The 20,533-nt window shown below is 38.9% G+C and overlaps 1 protein-coding gene across 1 annotated transcript in view; it reads right to left on the bottom strand.

Annotated features, from left to right (window-relative positions):
• rbm20 (RNA binding motif protein 20) overlaps positions 1–20,533 on the bottom strand; it is a 43,585-nt gene that overhangs the window by 10,661 nt on the left and 12,391 nt on the right. The window contains exons 2-5 of the mRNA XM_062386932.1: positions 4,516–5,560; positions 3,973–4,037; positions 3,481–3,590; positions 2,136–2,236 (exon numbers count right to left, since the gene is read on the bottom strand). Coding sequence (XP_062242916.1) covers positions 2,136–2,236; positions 3,481–3,590; positions 3,973–4,037; positions 4,516–5,560 — 1,321 coding nt within the window. The remainder of the gene's footprint in view (positions 1–2,135; positions 2,237–3,480; positions 3,591–3,972; positions 4,038–4,515; positions 5,561–20,533) is intronic.

Here is a 20,533-nt window from a genome sequence, read left to right as displayed (position 1 = left end):
GAAAACCCCTCACACTCTCAACATGACCTGGAGAACTGGGGCCAAATGGTGTAAAGAATAACAACAATTTCACATGGTGCTTTTCTGTTTTCACCGACAGCACATTGACTGACCTCAACTCTGAGGCCGCGACTGTTTAATTGTACAAATCAGTGTCTGTGTTGGAGGATGCAAGAAGGTGGTCAGTTGGGTTTCACAGTTTTACCCCACGTTCCTACACAGAGTGCTCACACGCCGATCCCTCAGATCATTTTACAAGTCTCTCAACAGTCCTGAAACTTTACACCGCGGCCGGAGTGTGTAACTCAGGGGTCTTTGGGTCTGATCTCCGTACAGCAGTTAGCTGTAATCCTGTGTTTATCTGCATCGCAGTTCTGTTTTCACATGAAGCTACTGGGTTACTGACACTAACAGTCTGCACTCCAGACTAAGGAACACTTGTGTTTGAATAATCATACTCATGTGTACTGTTTGTGCTCTGACTTGTTTGTGTGTGAGTTACTTGCTGTTGTTCCTTATTTTTACTTTAGTTTTTTTTTCATTGTTTAATTTAAATTTTTCATTATTGAAATTTATGTGAAAATCGACTTTACTAAATAAGTGTTCTTTCAGTTTAACTTCTACTGTAGATTTGTATAATTGTTGTGTGTTTAACTTCATTTTCATGTTGTACCTGCACAAATACAACACAAGTATAGTTCACAACTTGTCCCTATTTGTGGTTGTGGTTTGGGTGCTCTGCGCAACACAGGGATTTGAAACAATAAAACCCACCTGTTCTGCTAAGACAGGTGTGTGTTTATAGCAACTAGCATTAGCTCATGTAGCACCGCCTGTAAATATTTTCCCACTGATACAATAAAACCTTTGTCAAAAACCAACTAATGGTTGGAGGCAGGACTGTCTCATCCCCAAGAAGCCTCCTGTTAATAAAGCCGGTTCCTCTGACAATGAGGAAAAGAAAAAATGCTTGATATAACAAAATCTGCATCACAAATCAACATTTGTTGGAAGAACTGAATTAATTTACACAACATGGTCTCAGAAACTGTTACAGACCCTTGTTGATCATGCAGATCTTAATCATGTTTCTTTATGTAGCCTGAATTGTTCTGCATATTTTAATTTAACATTTTTCACATTATAAATTCCCCCTTTTTAAAATAAATATTGTTTTGTTTTTTTGCTTTTTCCAATTTTATTATTTAACCATAAAAACATAATCAATGGTTAAAACTATTTACTCACTTCTTAAGTTCAGTCTTTTTCTATAAAAAAAATGCACTGCATCGCATCAATATATTTCAATTGATACCTTCAAATTAAAATATGAATTATTAGTGTAGTAAATCTTAGAATTATTTATAACTATTTTACATTTCTCCACATGCCTAAAATTACTTTGCAGTGCCATTGTTGTATCCTATAACAAATTAAACAAATCGTTTATTTCTACTTATATGGTTCAATTAAATAAACCATGACCCATTTCAGATAGCATTGCAGTTACATGTGTATGATGCAGCTGGACCATGGCCCTTAGCTACATAAAACTTATTTTGTTCTGAAAGGCAGAACATTAAAGACATGACCGAGTTGTGTCTGGTCTAAACAAACGTCTTCAGTAAGATGCACCTAAAAATGTGAACATGTATGTCAAAAAAAAATAATATCTCGACACCCAGTTTGTAGCCAATATTTAATGTCACCGTTTTATTTTTCAGTTCAGTGGAAAAGAGACGTGAAGCCCAGACTCACTGTTGGGCCCCGGCAGCTGTCAACTAGTGGATCTGGGTCCATTTATTTTACACAAAACTAATTTAGTGTCATTAGGCACCTAATATACTTGTTCCTGCTGTAACACAAATTAACATAATAGTCTGACCTTTAGTGAAAAGAATACTTTATACTTACAACTGTCCAGTGCTCTTACATTACAAGCGCATTGAGTCAAACATTAATAATGACTCTTTCATTGAGCAGGACATAATCAAAATACAACCGTATCCATGTCAGAGTGCGACAGATGTTCCTTTACAACTGACATGTTTCAGAACTTGATTTAAAAACGTGATTTACATGCCAAGCTCAGCCTCTAATGATTCTGAGAAAAATAATCCAAACATTTGTCTGACCTTTGACTCGGGCTGGTGCGAGGCAAATCCTGAGTCTGACATGGGATAAGTCGTCATGGCTGCAGCTGGCAAGTAGGATGCACTGGCTCCTGAGGATACATCTGTGGAAAGAATTAGAAATTTGGATTTGAAATTGGCATCGTGCAGTCAAACTAATGGGGGCCGGGTGATTACATAAATTGACTTCCATGAAATTAAAATATTACCAACAAAATGTCTCATTCAGTATTTTGTTTTTCCATTGGGGAGAAAGGAAAGGGCTCAATACATGCATCTGTGCTGAAAAGCGATATCGTAGAAGTGGAATGATACTGTATTGTGATAGTAATGTAGGCTCAGTTTCTGACTTAAAATCGATTGCTTGTTCCAGCAGGGGTTTGGTGATGACCATGGTCGATTTGAAAGCTATATCTAAAGAACATAATTTGTAAACTTAAAATAATCTGAATGCACTGTGATTAAAATGGCGTATCCTCAGGGTTTCTGTAAAATGGACCATTCTGTTATGCACAGAAACCTTGCATGCCGAGTCCAATGAATTGAATTAAAAAAAAGTCCAATACTGAAACGCTGTCAGGAACAATAAATGAGCTCAGACAAATCTCTTGATCAGCTGTTAGTGACAGATTCGAAAACAAGCAAATCGGGCCTGTTCTGAAAAATATAATGACATATATGTAACTATGATTGAAAATACGGACGTGGTTTGCAAATACCTTAAGAGTCCTGATGTATTACCTCAAAAGAAAAAACTTTTTATTTACAGCAATTCTGCACCGAGCTTTCTCAACACTAAATACTTAACATAAGGGCAAAGAACCAATAAAAAGTTACACATCTTACCAGTGAAAAGACAATCTTAGCCACTCCATGAAAACATTGAATAATAGAGGTGACAAGTAAAAGGCCCCCCACTGGTCCTGCGACTAATATCATTATACGTAAGGGAATACTTATGGGATATGCAATACATTGGAATGATACTATGGCTTTGATAGAGAACAGGTGCTCCATATTTTATGTTACGGAAGTCATTCGATTTGTCCATTTGGAGCAATAACATGTGCACCAAAAGTAATAAATGCCAAGTTTGATTTGTGGTCGCTATATTTTGGATTCCAAACAATTTATTCTAACGTTATAAATCAATGTATCAAACTACACTGTGTGGAGTTATAAAAATAAGCTGCCTCATTCTCTCGCGCCACTCTATATATACTCCCCCACCGCCCTTTTATCACCCTGTTTCACATATTCCAGCAATCATAAAAACCTCACGCGAAAACACCACCAGTGAGAAAAGGGAACACTCGGCTGGTCGGTGGCGACGGGTGGGTGATCCTACCTTGACTTGAGGCAGAGTAAACCATGGAGTTCGTCCCTCCGGGGTTCAGAGCTCCATCAGAAGGCCTGCCGGCAGTGTAGTGAACAGCTCCAGCTGATACCACACTGGAGCTGCAACAATCAGAGAAGGCTGATTTTAGCTGCCTCTCCCCTGCCTTGCTCGCTCATATCTTGTGACAGAGCTGATATTCATAGAAACATTAAGACAGCTGTTTATAGAGCGAGGAAAAGGAAAATAAAATGCTTCTAATTCTGAAGAAAAAGTTGTCCTGAAATGATGGCTGGACTGCACAACTGGTTAGGGGCTGTATTACCAAACCATGGTCTGGGATAAAAATAAAAGCAAACATTTACTTGCATTGTTTTCCACAAAACCAGAATAAAGCAGCTTGGGGAATATCTGAAGTTGTCTCTCAGAAGTAAGTTACCATGGAAGAGCAAACATTGTAATCACAGCTTACTCCTGTGAATCAAAGAGTTGCAAATGTCTCACCATTCATTTGAGTACGATGTTCGATTCTGCAGGTGTAGTTTTCCCTTCACGTGCTGGTCCCAATCCTAGAAAGACACACACACACAAACCGTCCCAGCATGGACTAAATCAACACTCTGGAAGCTCAGAAGCCTACAGCTCCCATTTGCTTGTAGAAGCTCATCGCTGAGAGAAATTAAAGAAACAAGATAACAGGGGCTGCCCTTCAAAATAAAACCTTTGGCTTTTACCAGTTATTATCAGTCTGAAAGAACATCTTTTAGGTTTTTGAAAATCGTGTTACAATGGGAAATATGTTCATGATTTAATATATGCTTAAAAAGTTCAACTTTAATCTTAAAATCACAAGTTTACTCTTGATATTTTGACTTTATTCTTGACATGTAAAATGTAAAGAAAAAGGTCTCCTATGATTAATTGTTTCATATTTGGTCTTTGTCTTAACATTTTTGTTTATTTCAAATAATGAACCGACAAATGTGACACGAATTGTGTTTTGGCTCTGTTGTACAAAACAAGGTTTCGAACGATCACCTAACTCACCTTAAGGTTGTAGACCTTCTTGTCACAGATGCTACACTGATGTGGCAGTTGAGTGGGCGTGACTGCGTGGTAGTCATTGACCTGATAAGGTTGAAGTTTCCTGGTACCGGAGGACAGGGTTTCCTCGTTTCCTTGCAGGGTCTGGTAGCCCCCAAATCCCTGCACGCCACTTGAAGCCAGAGAGGAAATCCCACTAGGGTGATTGAACTTGGGGTCAGAGGTCGGCTCCTCTGGGTTGTAAAGTTCAGTTCGGTGGTGAATCGGCTGCCCGGCTGATGTCCACATGTTGGCGGCATTGGAAACCATATCCACCTTTCCAGTGTGATTGAAGCCAGCAGGGCTTTTCCATTGCTCCTTATGCCCAGTGGAGTTATAAGCATGCATGTTCTGGTCATTGACACTAAAAGCAGCTTGTTGTCCCTGCATATCCTGCCTATAGAAATCGCTCTGAAAACCTGCATTGTTCATGTTTTTAGCCTGAGTGTTGATCACTGTGAACTGTCCATCGCCCGCAGGGGCTGATGCTGCAGACGTCCCTCCAACTTGGTTATACTGAAGACGCCTGTCAGTATCACATGGGTAAGCTGACCCTGTCTTTTTGCCGTACTCCACACCCTGCTGGCCCACTGGCACCCCCCCAGGATGGTTCACCCTCGCACCCTCTGGATTTTGGTGGAACCCCCCAGTCACCAAGGTCCCCAAGGCTGAATTTGAAGAGGGGAAACCTAGCACCCCTGTGGGGAAGGCACCCTGCTGATTTCCAACCATAGCTGAAGTCCGTAGCTGATTGAAAAGCGGTTGGGACATGGCGACATTGGAGAGAACCTGATTGAGAAAAGCGGCGGCAGTGGCAGTATTCCCCCCCTGAGCCAGTTTAAGGCGCTGGAGGGTGAGCTGAGCTTGGAGCTGAGCGAGCTGGAGGCTGGCTGGAGTCAGGAGGAGCTGCTGGTTATGCTGCTGGGGCCCCACAGGCACACAGCCTGGAAATTGAGCACCCACCTGGAGGCCTTTCTTATCGGTATTGTTCCCAGGTACCAGACTGAGACTGTAAGAAAAAAAAAACACTGTCATTATTAAGAAGTGGGATTCAGGCACTTTCCACAGATACAGAAACATCAGTCAGATCAGGTGGCTGTTGGAGTCTGCAGACGGTTGTACCGGCTGCATGAATCCAGACAATGGACCACAAAACATGAATGCATAGAAAATACCATATATGAATTAGCATATTGTATATCAGGCAGTCTTGTTGTAATCATGGTCCATGATGTGTTATGTTAATGACATTCATTTACCATAAAACTATATATAAAAAAAAATATCCCAAACAGAGATTTACACTGTTGACACAAGTTTCAACTCCTCGTGGTCCCACAACTGTTTTTGCAGCGAACAAGTCAAATCTTACGAGTGATCCACTGGCAGATGGCCCGCAGTTGGGCACAGCCATCAGTTGTCTGTCAGTGCTGCCGGTTTAAGGATAAACCAAAGGAAGTCGTCTGTGCCAAGACGTAATACACAAGTGATTGCTGCTGATGAACGTGTTCTCAAACCTAATGTGCATTTTGTTAAGAGTCACCAAACACATTTTGGTGGTATGGCTGACAAAAGTAGCAAGAGAAAAGGCAAATGTACATGATTACGACTTACGTTTATGGGTACCCAGAATATTTCAATATTATTTTTGAAAACAAACATGCCGATAAGTTTTTTTACATCGTGGTATAAGTCAGTTACTTTTCACCACTGATGAGAAGCCACAGCATCTCTACTGTGGGCAGGCGATGAAACATATGTTTAATTTATCTGATAAATCGGGAGGTTGAAATAAACAGTGGACAGCTGTACGATTCAAACATCCAAAGGCTACAGAGCCCAAGTGCCTGTTTTACGGCCAGTTAAATGTAGTGAAACCACCTTCCTACAACACAAGCTGCTGTCATAGAGCCGCTTCCAGCCACAGGACTCCCTGATGCTGTGACCCTGTTTGACTGGTCGGTCCTGTCCTCAATTTTTGATGAATGCTCTCACATGCTGTCTAAACTTAGTCCACTCAACTATTCATCACATCATCTATGTTAAGCAGACAACACCCCGCCTCCTATCTAGCTACTGCTGCGACTGACTCTGCTGAAAGGTGACGGGTCGATCAGTTAATCCACAGTGAATTTTTATTGATCAGCAAATCACAATACTGACACAGAGATATTTTGAAGCGATCCTTCATGTGGAAGGATGGGTTAGACACTGGATCGTTGTCCTTCTTAAAAATGAAGTTCAATTGACATTAATATGAACCCTTGAAACTGAATCATGCTTGAGATTATCACCTCCAGGTCTGTGTTCCTACTGACTCATTTATCATCATATCACAAGCATCAAACATGCTCCTACTGAGCGACAGTATAAACTTTCCTGGTGAAAACACGTGGTCTGAAATTCAAATTCAAGGAAACTACGTACGTTTGTTTTGATTAGTTTCACTTGATTCCTATGACTGACCTCTAACACATATGTACTATTCTTAACGTTACATCACAAGGACTTACATCTTTATAACTTTTCTTTACTTGTCATATTTAGAGTTATGGTTTACTAATATTATTATATACTTGCAGCCAGGCTGCTAACCAATCAAGACTTTAAGTGTAAACCCATAGCAGAGATTTGACTCACTTAGCTTCAGAAAGCAGATTAATTTCGTACACTGCTGCTCTAAATTAAAACATTTATTGTTTGTGAGTATCAGTAAATATTAAATCTTCTGATTTACAAAGAAAATATGCTTTATAATTTCATACATTTAATAATAATATAGATTTGTAATAATTTTTTGCAATTGTTTACAATCAGTTTTTTCACAATTTTATCACTGTCACACTGTTGTCTCACTAATTTCACGTAGATGAAATCATAACACACACTGGATTAGAAAATAAATAGTAATGTAATGTAATACAAATACCTAATCTAATATCATGCATATAAATACATTTCAAATGTATTTAAGTGAGCAGTTCTTTTGTTCAAGTGTTTTGCACAGCAAGGTGCGAGTTGTAATAGAAAATAAATCAATAAAATGTATATGAATTAAGGTAGTTTGTAGTAAATGCAATAGTTAAAGGCTAAACCCGTCCTATATGCTCATGCTTTATTCAGGTATTCACGTTACTAATAACCGAGTAATGTTGGGCAATTGACCATCCATAGTTTTGCTGCTGAATGTACACACGCTTAAGTGAACAAGCACGTTGATGGAGATAGACTTACCCCGTTCCAACTTATGACTCAAAGCTATAAATACTAGAGTTGCCCTCACCATCCCGAGACACTGTGTCCCTAATATACTAATATGGACTCTCAGGCAGCTGGTAGAGTGTGCTAGACACTTCAAACCGGTCTTGTGATGGTGACAGGAAATATAGGTGTTAAACTAAGTGCAACCAGGTATATCAGGGAAGAAAAGTTTAAAAGAGTCACACAGGAGATCCTGTAGACAGGGATGACAAGAGAGAGAAACCTGCTAGTGTTAAAATAAAATATATAAAAATCACTCTGTTTTAATGACGTTATTTTGAAAGATCCACGCCACCAGGAGACCTCATAGGACACACATAAGATGTGCTTTTACATTCTGTATTTAATAATAATAAAACAAAAAAATATATTCACTAATGGAGCGTATCAGAAATAGCGGCTAAGTGTGAATAATGTGTATGAATGTAAGTTGTAACAAGCACAGAAATGAATGACATAATATTTCAGGACATAATTTGTTGTTCTTTCTGCTAAATGACAAATCGATAAACCCAGGTTATCAAATATTGGCTGAGATGGACTCTTCTTCAAACAGACCACAGATCTGCTAAATCAGGAGCTTTAACACCTCTGCCAAGGAAAGTGTTTTCACTCCTGCCGTTTGTTTGTCAGCAGGATTATGCAAAAAAAAAAAAAAAAATTTAACGGAATTCCACAACACATATTGGATTGATGGGACACATGCCGAGATTGAACCCATAACATTAAACGGATCGTGATTCATGATTACGTTTCCTTAAGTTATTTTGAAATTTTAACTGATTTCACAGTGAATAATTCATGGTTCTTGATGGAAAAATCCAACATATTTAGGGGACTAATATTTAGTTTGTGCAATTCAATGTGGACTGGGACTGTTTGCACCTCACTTAGGGCCTTTACAGGTTTGTATCTGCATTTGGGCAGAGAAGCAGGCCAGCAACAGGTTACTTGTGTATGATCTACTCTTTTTATCCCAACAGGGAATACATACAGCTTTTTGAAAAATAAAAAATGACCATCAATGGCATGTCAAATGTTGACCAGAAAACACAGACTATAACATGTTTTCTAATTGTGCAAGTAAAGCTTTCTGTAGCAGATGCAAAGTAGCAATTGCTGAAGAACTGAACCCATTAGCAATAACTATGAGAGGAAACTAGCCTATTTGACCATCTTCTGTACTAAAGAAGTGTCCAAAGGATCAACACAAAACCTAAATATACTTAACTCTCTGCAGAAAATACCAAATATCCATTTAAAATAACATAACTGTACCAGAGAGCTTGGATCGAGGTCTATTTATGCGGGCAAGCATCACTACCACTGTTGCAGGACAAAGACAAAGAATATCAGAATATCAGAAAATGAGATCAGAATAAATCTTTTATGAGACATATTTGTGGCTGTGATGCTCTGACCCATTATTGTTGCTTATTTTACAAATAAAACAGCAGTCTGTTTTTCATGTGTTCCTACTCTTCCTTATTGAACCTCAAAGTCTTATCATGGCAGAGCTTCTATGTCATCAGACGGTATTGTCTCATTCGCAAAAATAGCCACTGGTGATCTTTTAAACACTCATGCATCGTAACACAGTCTTGTGGTGTTTTACAATAAAAAAGCAAGAGGGCATATAAACCATAAATCACTTTTTAAAAGATAATAACTTATCAGGCTTAGAAAAAAAATTATAAGGCAAGTCTAAATATTTATAACAACGCCTGTGTTTAAACATAATGTCTGACTCATATCTAGTCATATCCTGGCTTTAATGTAGAGGACAGATGTCAATCAGTAGATTTTCACAGCCGATTCTCAGACACAAGTGAAAGTGTTCTTTCTGTTTTAGTCCCTGTCTTCCTTCTTTGCCTCAAACATCGCATTTATCTCTAATTTTTCTAATATTGCTGTATACATTAACCAGATTTCACAGACCCTCAGATTATAAAGATAACCTGCACAACGTACTAGTGATACTGGACCGGAGCTCCGTTGTAGAACTACTGATCCGTTTTTTTGAAAACAACTTCCTATTTTTTTTTGGAACCTATTCCAGCAAATGATCGATGAATATTTGAATCAACTTCCTTCTGACTTGCCCGGGAGTCAAGTGTTAGTTATCTAGCGTTAAGCCTGATGTCAGGTGTAAAGCCTGACGAGAAAGGGTGATAGTCCTAGTGTCCAACTTTACCCCTGCTGAACGCATGCTTTCTTTTCCCGCTCAATAAAGTGCCAATCGTCCGTCAATCATTCATTATTATCTATTTAAAAAACACTCTCCATTTTAAGTTAACTTTAAGTAAATGATGTAAAACCACAAAATGTAATTTATAAATAAAATAAATCATGAGAAGTATGTTTATATTGATAAATATAACTTTTTAGCATGAACCATTTTCATAAAATTCTACACTTTCATAACTCTATAATTGACAAGACAAGAGTTGCAAAAACAGTTCAGATCCAGTGCCGCATCATTAAGTTTAGAAAGTAGCATTTGTTAACGTTTTTACTGAGTTAGTTTTAAAAAAAAGTGTGAATGCTGACCTTACAGTTAAACATGCATTTACACACAACTAAACTAACCTTAATCTAAACAAAGTCTAAAATATCAGCAATACTCTGCAGACATTTGAATCAACATATATCTGGTGGCCCAACGGGACCTCTGAAGTAATCGGATAATACTGCATTAAATATATGTTCAGGACAGCTTTTGATAACACACCTTCTGGTTTAAAAGTCCACGTCCAAGCTCCATCCAGGTCCATTGCATAGAAAACACTACATGGGTCCAAAGAGTCTCAACAGAGGAAGTAACAAATTAGAGGAGGGATTCAAGTCCAGCTACTGAGCAGCCCTCCACTGAATCCAATAAAACATCCAACAAAATGTCCTGCCTCAGCGCCACAGACAACCACAAATCCTGCGCCAACACGGTGCAGCTGACCAGACTTACCACCACATTAACTACCCTTCTACAGGCTTTATGTCGAGAAGCGCACCTGGTGATAAAGGAAGGAACACACAAACCTTGAGAAGACAGCGGAGCAGCTGAGATCCAAGTTGCACCTCTAACACCGTCGCTCTGCCACTTCTCTGACCTCCACCTGTCCAGAAGCTGAGATGGACATGTGTCTCTGCCCTCTAACATGACGACTAATGCTGGCACATGTACACGACCATACCAGCCCTGCCAGTGGTCCTTTCCCTATGTGAGTGACACTGTGTTAACCGGACAGGCAGAGAAGACACCATGTGATGAAAAGTCACAAGTGGTCGGCATGTGTGTGTGAGGACATGGTTAGACCAACACACACACTGTGTGTATTTACAGCAGAGGCATGCAAATACAGTAAGTACCTGCTTCAACTTCCACACAGGCACCAGTAAAGATGAATATAGACACAAATGTAAAGTCAAAAAACAACCATTCATCCAAACCATTAATAACGAATAATACAATCTCACAGATGAAGCCATATTAAGTCTCAGAGAGAGAATGTTTTTTCTGGACTGGAATCTTGTCCCAGATGTTTCTCTTCAGTGTAACTGGTAATTGACAGGCAGAGCCCAAAAGTAAAGTCTACACTCATGTCAGTAAATGAGAAATACTGCCCACAGCATTGAGCAAGGAGCAGTGTGGATTTAGAAGCTGATGAGCAAGAGTGTTTCCTGAACATTTCCAAAGGTTCATGCTGATATCCTTGTATTGGATTGTTTTATCTTGTCTGTGTAGACTTGGCCTATCTATTGCTCATATTTCTTAAGTTCTCTAATGAATACTTCTTGGAGTATGTGGCATTTTTGCATTGTGAAATTATGAAAATTCATTAAACTAAAGTCATAATGCCTGAATTGAGAAACATCCTCATACGTTATTTGCAGCTATAATTTAACTTTCAAGTTATGTTTCTTTTGGACATTAAATGAACCAAAGAAAAACAAATATATATACCTCAAATTCAGTCAAAATGGTGCAATTTCTGAGTTGAATTATTTAAAGCAAAGGTAAACAATATGTTGACTCTTCTGTTTGAATGATAAGATACTTCTTTAATCGTCATATGAATGTTGGATCACATTTAATATGGTTTTTCAAGTAGATGAGAAGTTATTTTACATATCACAGGCAACACACTAGACACACTGAAGCTATAAAGTCTTTTGTAAAACGCCTACAACATTTCTACTGAATATAATGATGTGAGCAAATGTTTCTCATCTTAAGGGATGTTTTTTAAAGGAGCACAGCAAGCTTCAAATAAACTGCAACAACAGCACCTTCTGTTTTCACCCTTGGTTTGTGCTTGTTATGTCTCTTAATAACCTCCACTTTATAAGGGAATCAAGCTAATTTCTGTTCTTTCTTACATAAAGTTTTTTTTGTAATAACATGTGTTAATATAAGTAAGACTTTATATGTGTTATTATCAAAATCTGTTAATATGTAATAATTACACAAATATTTATGTAATTTATTTCTCTTTCCTGTTTTAATAGCACTTTATGTTTGTTTGTCTACATTGTAGTTTGTTGAGGTGTGTGGCACAAAAAAAGACTGTAAAAGAGTATCCTAGCATAAAAGTATGTACAGTAAAATACATGTAGCCTAAGCCTCCAGTTTTATATTGTTTTTCTTTCCGGCTGTCATCCAAAGAGCTGTAGATTCCTAGCAGCTGTAAATGTAAAACTTTATCCAAGCACATAAGCATTCATCTCCCAGGCAGGCATCACATTGACAGATTTACAATCAATCCATCTGTTCCTATCACACCCACACAGACCAGCTACAAGTCACTTTCTTATCCTGGGACACTAATGTAATTGCTATAGGATAAACCCCTGACTTTTCATAGTATGATTATCATGATTAGTATGATTATTATAATTATTATTGTACTCATTAATGCAGTGAACTAAATGTTTAAGAACCAACATATGGGTCAAATGTATGCTCCAATACTAATATCCAAGTTAAAACAACTCAAATGTAAGAACAAGTCTATAGTTATATGTATTTATGAATGCCAGGATATATAAATAAATTAGAGATATTAACCCCGATAAAATGTGTGGCGATGATACTGTTTGTCATATAGTATTAAAGTATATACATATTATTTTATTATAAGCCAGAAATCATTGATGTTGGAAAGTTAAACCTTTAAACTGTGCAGATTTGCCTCTATGAAGCTTGAGAAACTGCACTTAATGTTTAACTTTTTATGCAAGTTTTTTGTTAATTTGTATTTGTTGTTTATCATATCAGCTGTTTCCTATTTTCTCTCGGGTGGCTTATGATCAAGAGAAGAAGAAAAGAGGCACACACAAACACTATAGACTACATTGTGTGTGTGCCTCTTTTTCCAACGGCCACTAGGTGGTGCCACATATTGCAATAACGGGCCCCTCAGATCTTGTGTGTCGACCTGCCATATGAGGGCACTGTTTTCATTTCAAACTGCAGGTGAGGTGGAGAAGAGTCACGATGTTTTACATTTGCATAGAATGATCATACTGTAGTGAAACTCCGAATAGTCACCTTTGGAATACAATAAAAATGACTGAGAAAAAACTTTTTCAAGAGCTTGGTAAAACTTTACCAGTACTACATAAACGTAACACTAAAGGCACACAGCAAGAAATGTGGATCCTTTCATTAACACACACAGACAAACATACATGAACTGCAGAATACGTGACTCGAGACCCTAATCAAAAGGAGACCGTGAGACCCCTGACTCTCCCAATATGGCGTAAAGTTCTACTTACATTCCAGAGCCTTAATTTAACTTTTGGACAAATCAGACACGTATAGCCACGGCCTGCAAAGTCAACACATAGCCACCATCATGCCATGAGAGACGCTTGGGGCGAGGTATGGGTGAGGATGCGGGGTCAACTTGCCTTGCTCCACATTTGGCATGGCTGGAAGGGGGGAGTGGCTCCTGATTTATGGCGTCCCAGCCATGGGTGTAATATCTTGGCCACAGAGACATGGGGTCTGGCCCCTTACGACCCCCATAAGACTGTCTCGTCCACAGTAAAGCATCACTTGAATTCATGCCGCGTTTCTCTGAAGATGCTTGTAAAGTGGTCAGATTTATGTTTGGGGTAAACCACAGGGTTTTATGAAGTGGTATCCAAAGGGAAACTAAAGTTTGCGTGATAACTATCATCACATTATGCCTGTGGTCTTTTACTGTCAAATCCTTCTGAGATAGATTTACATGTTTGCAAGCCCGACGAAGCTGAAGTGATGTTTCTCTCCACTTCTGTCTCACATACACATAATAAATGTAGGTGATCTTGTTCCAACCGTAGGGGACGGTGTAGTTTTGGTTATTGGGGTCAAAGAGAAACGCAAAGGTCAAAAGAAACCTTCTGACTTGACAGCTGCCTCCCAACTGTGGAACTTTAAGACCTTTCCTGCAAATATGTCCCCCGAGCGGAAAACAGCAATTAGTCTTGAGAGCTCTGCTGACAAAGTGCCCACTAGAGGACTTCAGCGTGACACCTGTTTAAGGCATTTGTAAGGAATAAAATACACTGGAAGTTTGGTGGCAAAGCTACGGAAGAGGATTAGAGCCTTTAAAATAAAGCCAGAATTGAGAAGAAGACCGTAATATTCAAAGAATGAAATTGTGATTTAAAGGGAAAAAAGTTATTATTGTGAGAATTAAGTCATCATTTAATGAAAAAAGTAATTATTATCAGATTAAAGAAAAGAAATTTAAGGAAATAAGCAGCAAGGAGAAACCATGCTCATCTGAGTTCCACTACATCTGAAGACCAAAGCTTAAACCACATTCTTTGTTCCTTGAGAAATTACAAACCCTTTTAATTAAAATGTGGGTCTAACCAAGGTTTTATCAGTTTTACAGTCGACCACTACCAAATATTTCCTCCTCCATTAAAGAGACAATTTCTCTCAAGTTTGTGTGGTTCTTCTTCTGAAAAAGGCCCAGTTTCTAACCCAATCTTTTCAAAGACTTGATACTTATGATCAAGAGGAGCTGAAGAGCCAAAAATGTAAGTATTTTATTATTGGTGAAACCTTAACAAAAGTATAATTTAACCTTATGCTCCACATTTCTCATTTGAATGCAGGTGACAAACTGAGCTTCTGATATCTCCCTCCACCATTACACATAGCCTAAAATTAATCCCCGTAAATTCAATACTATTTCCACATAGTATATGGAAATTAAAATTACAACTGTTACAATTACAATGTCAACAACAAATTAGAAAAATCATGATTCAAGACTGTTGAGATTTTTAAGAATAAATAAAAATACTAATGTAAGTGCAAACAACTTCCCCTACAAAATCTTGTGTAGGTGACTTCAGAATATGTTTTATTAACACCGATATTTCTTTCTCTAACACAAACAGTTTGGTAATCAGTATTTGAAGAGAGTGCGCTGAAAACTGTCTGTAAGGAAGGAGGTGGCTGCAGCAGTGCTGAAGCTGAAATAGCTTGTAATGGCCAAATGCAAGATATACATACATCCTTGGAGTGTATGATTACACCGAGGTTGTAACACTGTGGCGGCTTGCAAAGCTGTCAGTGGCTCATCTAACTTCTGCATGGTCCTCCATACAGAGATACAAATACGAAGAGAAATGGCTCAAAAAAATAAAATATTTGTAGGATTCATATCTGGATTTAAAATGTTCATGATGTGCTTTTCTACAGTAAATAAGGAATGTTTTCAAATGTAAACCACAGATTCCAATTCTGACACATTATCAACACTTGCTCCTCTTTTCTTATAAGGTGGTCTGTGGTCGCATTTGATGTTACAGTGCTGACAAGAGCTCGGAAAAGCCCCCATTTACCTGTGATCTGCTGACACTGAGTGTCAAACTGGGTGCTGAGAGCTGGGGGCCAGGTGACTGAATCTCTGAACAGCTTGCTTGGACTTTGGACAGGGAGACAACAGAGATTCATCTGGCTTGTGAAGGACGGCGACCTCACAGGCTGCAGTGAAAGTCTAAAGTTACAGCAGCTAAGCTCCTGTCACAGTAGCCACAAGTTTGACAGAAAACCAGTCCCTGTCCCTTAATCCTCCAGTCAGACAAAAAAGAAAAACTGAGGGACTGTATTCGAGGGAGATTTACAGGAAATGGTGAACCCAAATCAAGTAAAAGCAATGAACGGAATTTTCCTCAGCCTGATTGTTTCGCCTTAGCACGATAAAGTTGTTTTATTTGGATTAGAGAAATATTTGTGAGGTAGGAATTCCAGCAGAGAAGCGTCACAAGCATCAGAGGTGAAGTAATACGAGGAGTGGGTTTGGATTGTGTTGGCTTTGGCGACTGAGCCTGACCAGCCATTTTTGCTGCTGCTCTGAAATAGTTATTTATAGCTGCTCCCGGGTGTAGACAGTACATTTTTTCACTAGCTGCTGCCGAGCTGCCCAGTGACAAATTAAAACTCAATAAGTTTTCTCTGTGAATTCTGAACATTTAAACATTTCGAATGGATTGTTGTGTATTGTACAGCCTTACTGTACACAAGTGACTGTGGGGGCACAGTAAGCAACACCTCACTGGAGTCTTTCCCAACATTGGTCAGCAACATCGGAGCTATATTAGTGTACAATGTGACGTAGCAATGATTCCCTCAACCCCGCCTTCCATACCCCCCCTCTCTCTCTCTGTCTGTTCTTACCTCACTCCCACCCTCCTCCACCTCTGTTCAAAGCAAGCATAGCATTTTGCCATCTGTCACTGCTATCGTGTCTACACATACCAATCAAACCCAGCAGTGTTGTACCACTCACTGACTTTCTAACCAATGGTAATGCAACTCCCTTTTCACCATCAATCATTTTTTTATAGTAACTTCATTGCCTTTGAGCAGTGCTTAGGTTAACATAAGCTTCCTGCTCTATTTTCATATATTAGAATATATTAGAATTTGCTAAAGTTCTGAAGAAAAGCCCATCACCACTGCGACAGGTGGTCGTACATGAAACAAATATATCTAAAAAATTCTCTGCAGCAGCAATAGACATGTATTCCTTTATAGTCAGTGTAATACAAACTAAATATGAGTACCTATGATCTAAAAGTAAAGATTGTTTTAATGTGACTCCCGGCCTCTACGCATACTTCAGATTTTATTATAGTACGTCAATGGGTCCCGGGCCATGATATAAATCCTGTGATGTCTTCCACGGAGACATAAACTCACTCACGCAAAGCAAATTCTCAATTTACGCCAAGCATGTGATTGAAATTGATAGTGAGGCAAGGCACCTTCACCCAGGATTCCCTGAGTGAAGGTGCCTGAATCGGACAGAGAAGAAAGCAGAGGAAGATAAAAGGGTGGTGGGGGAAAATATTAAATTGTTTTAAAAATTAAAGAGTCTTAACTAAATTAACATGTTAACATTTTTGCCAAAGATTCAATTCAGTGTTAGAACAAGCACAGAAACAGCACACATGGTGCCTAATGTCCCTTTTAAAAACAAATTTTAAATTATTAAATTGTTGTATGACAGGTTAGAAAAATGAGAGACAATGTCTATATAAGTTTAGCATGTTGAATTTACATCGGATCATTAGGGGACCTCTGGTTCAACACTCAGACAGAGAAGGGAGATTAATTAATTGAAATAAATTACCAAACGCTACAGTCTGAGAATCATTTTTTTTTGTGAGTGCGCACAATGTTAATTTCTGCTAAAATTCCACTACTGACAACCGTTCAATTGAGCTGGATTTCCCCCAGAAGGTGTTGATATATTCATTCATCTTTTAATAACTATGTAATTTGATTAAGATGTGAATAAAGTTGTCTCAAGTGTCTCAAACTGCTGAAAAACTGAACTGCAATATAACGTATTCAAAGTGAAGACGGATGGGTGAAATATGTAGGGGGGGGGAGAATACACAAACAGGGTGGACTTAGTACAGGCCTGAGAGAGACAGGGAGGAATTACAGGCTGCTCAAATAGACATTAGTGCAAATCTGACCCATGGTGAAAGTGAGTAAAGTCAGCAACTTTTCCAACGGCTGCTCTGCAGGACTCACAAAATGACAAATGAACAAAAGGGGAAAAAAGGAAAAAGAGAAAAAAGAGAAAGTCGTTCCAGCACAACCCCAGTGTAAGTGAGAAATCCCCTTCAAAGCCGGTGGACAGAATGGGTTGGCTATGCCCCGGATTAATTACCATCAAGGGATTTCACTGTGGAGCTGGTTACTGAAACAATACACACACTCATAAAACACAAAAGATAAAAGTATTCATTTTGTGTTTCAGCAGTTTAAAGCTGCAAATACAAATAGTTTCATGCATGTATATTTTTAATGAAACTGTCCACACGTCTGTGACGGAGGCAACCGGCAGGGAGGGGGGGGGGCACAAATGTCAGATCTGAAGATAAAGGACATGATGGGATTTGACTCATTTGTTTAGGTAGTGCTCATGTAGAAGCGAGGCAAGAATTTTATATGTGCACTTTTACTAAGCTGTCATAAACATAAACCACTTCTTCAATCAGAAACAAATGTAACAAAAGTTGACAAACACGTACATAAGTAATGAAGCGTACTGGGTACATGCGTAACAGCAAACAGAGGAACAGCTTCATGGAGACCACAATCACCACAAACAAAACAAATAAACAGAGTCGTATAAAAGTAAATCGCACAGATTTGCACAATATACAATTACACATACTGTGAGTAACATGGATATTTTGAAAGCAGATCTTACAACATGTGGGGGATGGCGCCATAATCAGTAAGAGTGATTAATACCCTGTCATTGTAGCTAAAATGTTAGTGTTAGTGTAAGTGGGGTTAACAGATACTAATAAGAAAGAAATACTTTCATTAATATGTCTTTCTCCAAAAAATGGATAGAGATTGAGTCACAGACACAGAAAAATTACCTAAGAAATAAAATGAGTTACAAGTAAAGGCAGGGTCCAAGAATTAATGATTTAAAAAACTGTTAAGAAATGTAAAGTTATTAGATTTTCCAAGTGGAAGAAAACTAGTTTGGAGAAATTGACATCTATATAGGGAAACTGAAAAATCTGCACACTGCAGGGAGGCAGGAAGGTTACTGCCCCCCTATCTCATTCGTGAGTCACTGACAGCTGTGTCTGAGCTGTTCCAGACCTACTCACAAAGTCATGACTGCAATCTTATTTATTTCATTCGCTCCATTCTCGCTCACTCTGTAGGTTAAAGCTAGAACAGATCATGTCACTCACAGTGCAATTATAGCCATACTTAATGGCGGTCGTCTCTAAGGGGAGGTCAGAAGCCACCACCTGTGCCCCCCCCACCACCTCCCTAAAGTGTAAGTGATTAGCTGGGAGGTTAATCAACAGGAAGCTCCTTGGTTTGGGGTTTGCCCTCACGCTGACAAACAGAAACTCACCAGACCACCTCCCTCATCAAGCACTTTAGGTAGTCCATTAGTTTGCCTGATTTATAATCTGTTTGTCAAACTGCCAGAAATGACAGCACTGCTCTATCATCTTCTCTGTTTCTACATAAATCTGCATCTTTCACTGTCTGTTTTTCCCGTTTCAAGTCCTCTTCTTCTTTTTCACCCCCCTCTGCCTTCCCACTTTCTACAGCTAACTACTTTTGCAGTTCCCCCCCATGAGACACATACATACAAAGATCTCTTCATTCATCCCCGCCCCTCGATGATAGCTGTAAGGGAGAGGCTAATTGCAGAAGCCAGAAATAGAGCTTGATATAACATTGTATCTACACGGGTGCCAGCACCATGAAAAAATGCTAAATGCAAAAATTACCTTTAGGACATCGAGGTAAAATCTCATTGAACCCTTCTTCCAGGTGGAGCCAATGTACAATCATGTCAACACTAATTGAAAATGTCAAAGGCTAGAAGGCCTTTCGGAGAGTCCATACATGCACCAAGGCTAATACCTTTTTTCACTATGTCTAAGAAAGAGAAAACTGAGTTACCGCCCTGCGGTGACCTGGACTTTTCACCTTTGACCACCAAATTCGAATCAGTTCATCCATGAACATACAAACGCTCAGTTCCCAACTGAGCGTTTGTACCAAATCTCTCATGGCATTCTTCGGATTTCATGTTCACAAGAGTTGGACGAATTGATGGATGGACCAACATATGAACAGAAGACATAATACTTCCAGGCACTGGCATACAAATTCCTGGATCTGCACTAAAATATAATGGGCTCTTTTTGTGTCATGTCCTAACTGGAACAATTTATTTCTATTTTATTATTATTGTTAATTTGCAAAGGTAAAAATTAAAGAAAACAATCAGGTATATGAGCCTGCAACACCAGTGCCCTAGTTTGTTGAACTTGCCAGTTTCCTGCCACATGACTGGTTGATGATACATCTGTCTTGTCTGGTATGAACACCAGAGAGGACAAGTCCATCATGCTTACTGAAAGTCAGACGAACTGGAATCGGATTTGTTTTGACTAGATCCTCGGCCAAAATCTATCATCAAGAGAGATGAAAAACTAACCCGCACAACAACACTCTGCTAACCTTTCTGGGAAGCTGGACCAATGAGCAGGTGTGATCACACCACTGGGCAGTCATCTGACCCGGTGTGGGTGAGATATATATATGCACACAAATCATGTACATGAGGGAAGGGAAAATAAGAGATAATATTGAAAAAATAAGTATTAAAATATTTATTACACTTCAGTCTATAAGTGTAATAGA

Source organism: Platichthys flesus, chromosome 5 (assembly GCF_949316205.1).
Source record: "Platichthys flesus chromosome 5, fPlaFle2.1, whole genome shotgun sequence".
NCBI classification, from domain to species: domain Eukaryota; kingdom Metazoa; phylum Chordata; class Actinopteri; order Pleuronectiformes; family Pleuronectidae; genus Platichthys; species Platichthys flesus.
Note: the sequence above shows the minus strand (reverse complement) of the source record. Positions and strands in the feature narration are given on the sequence as shown.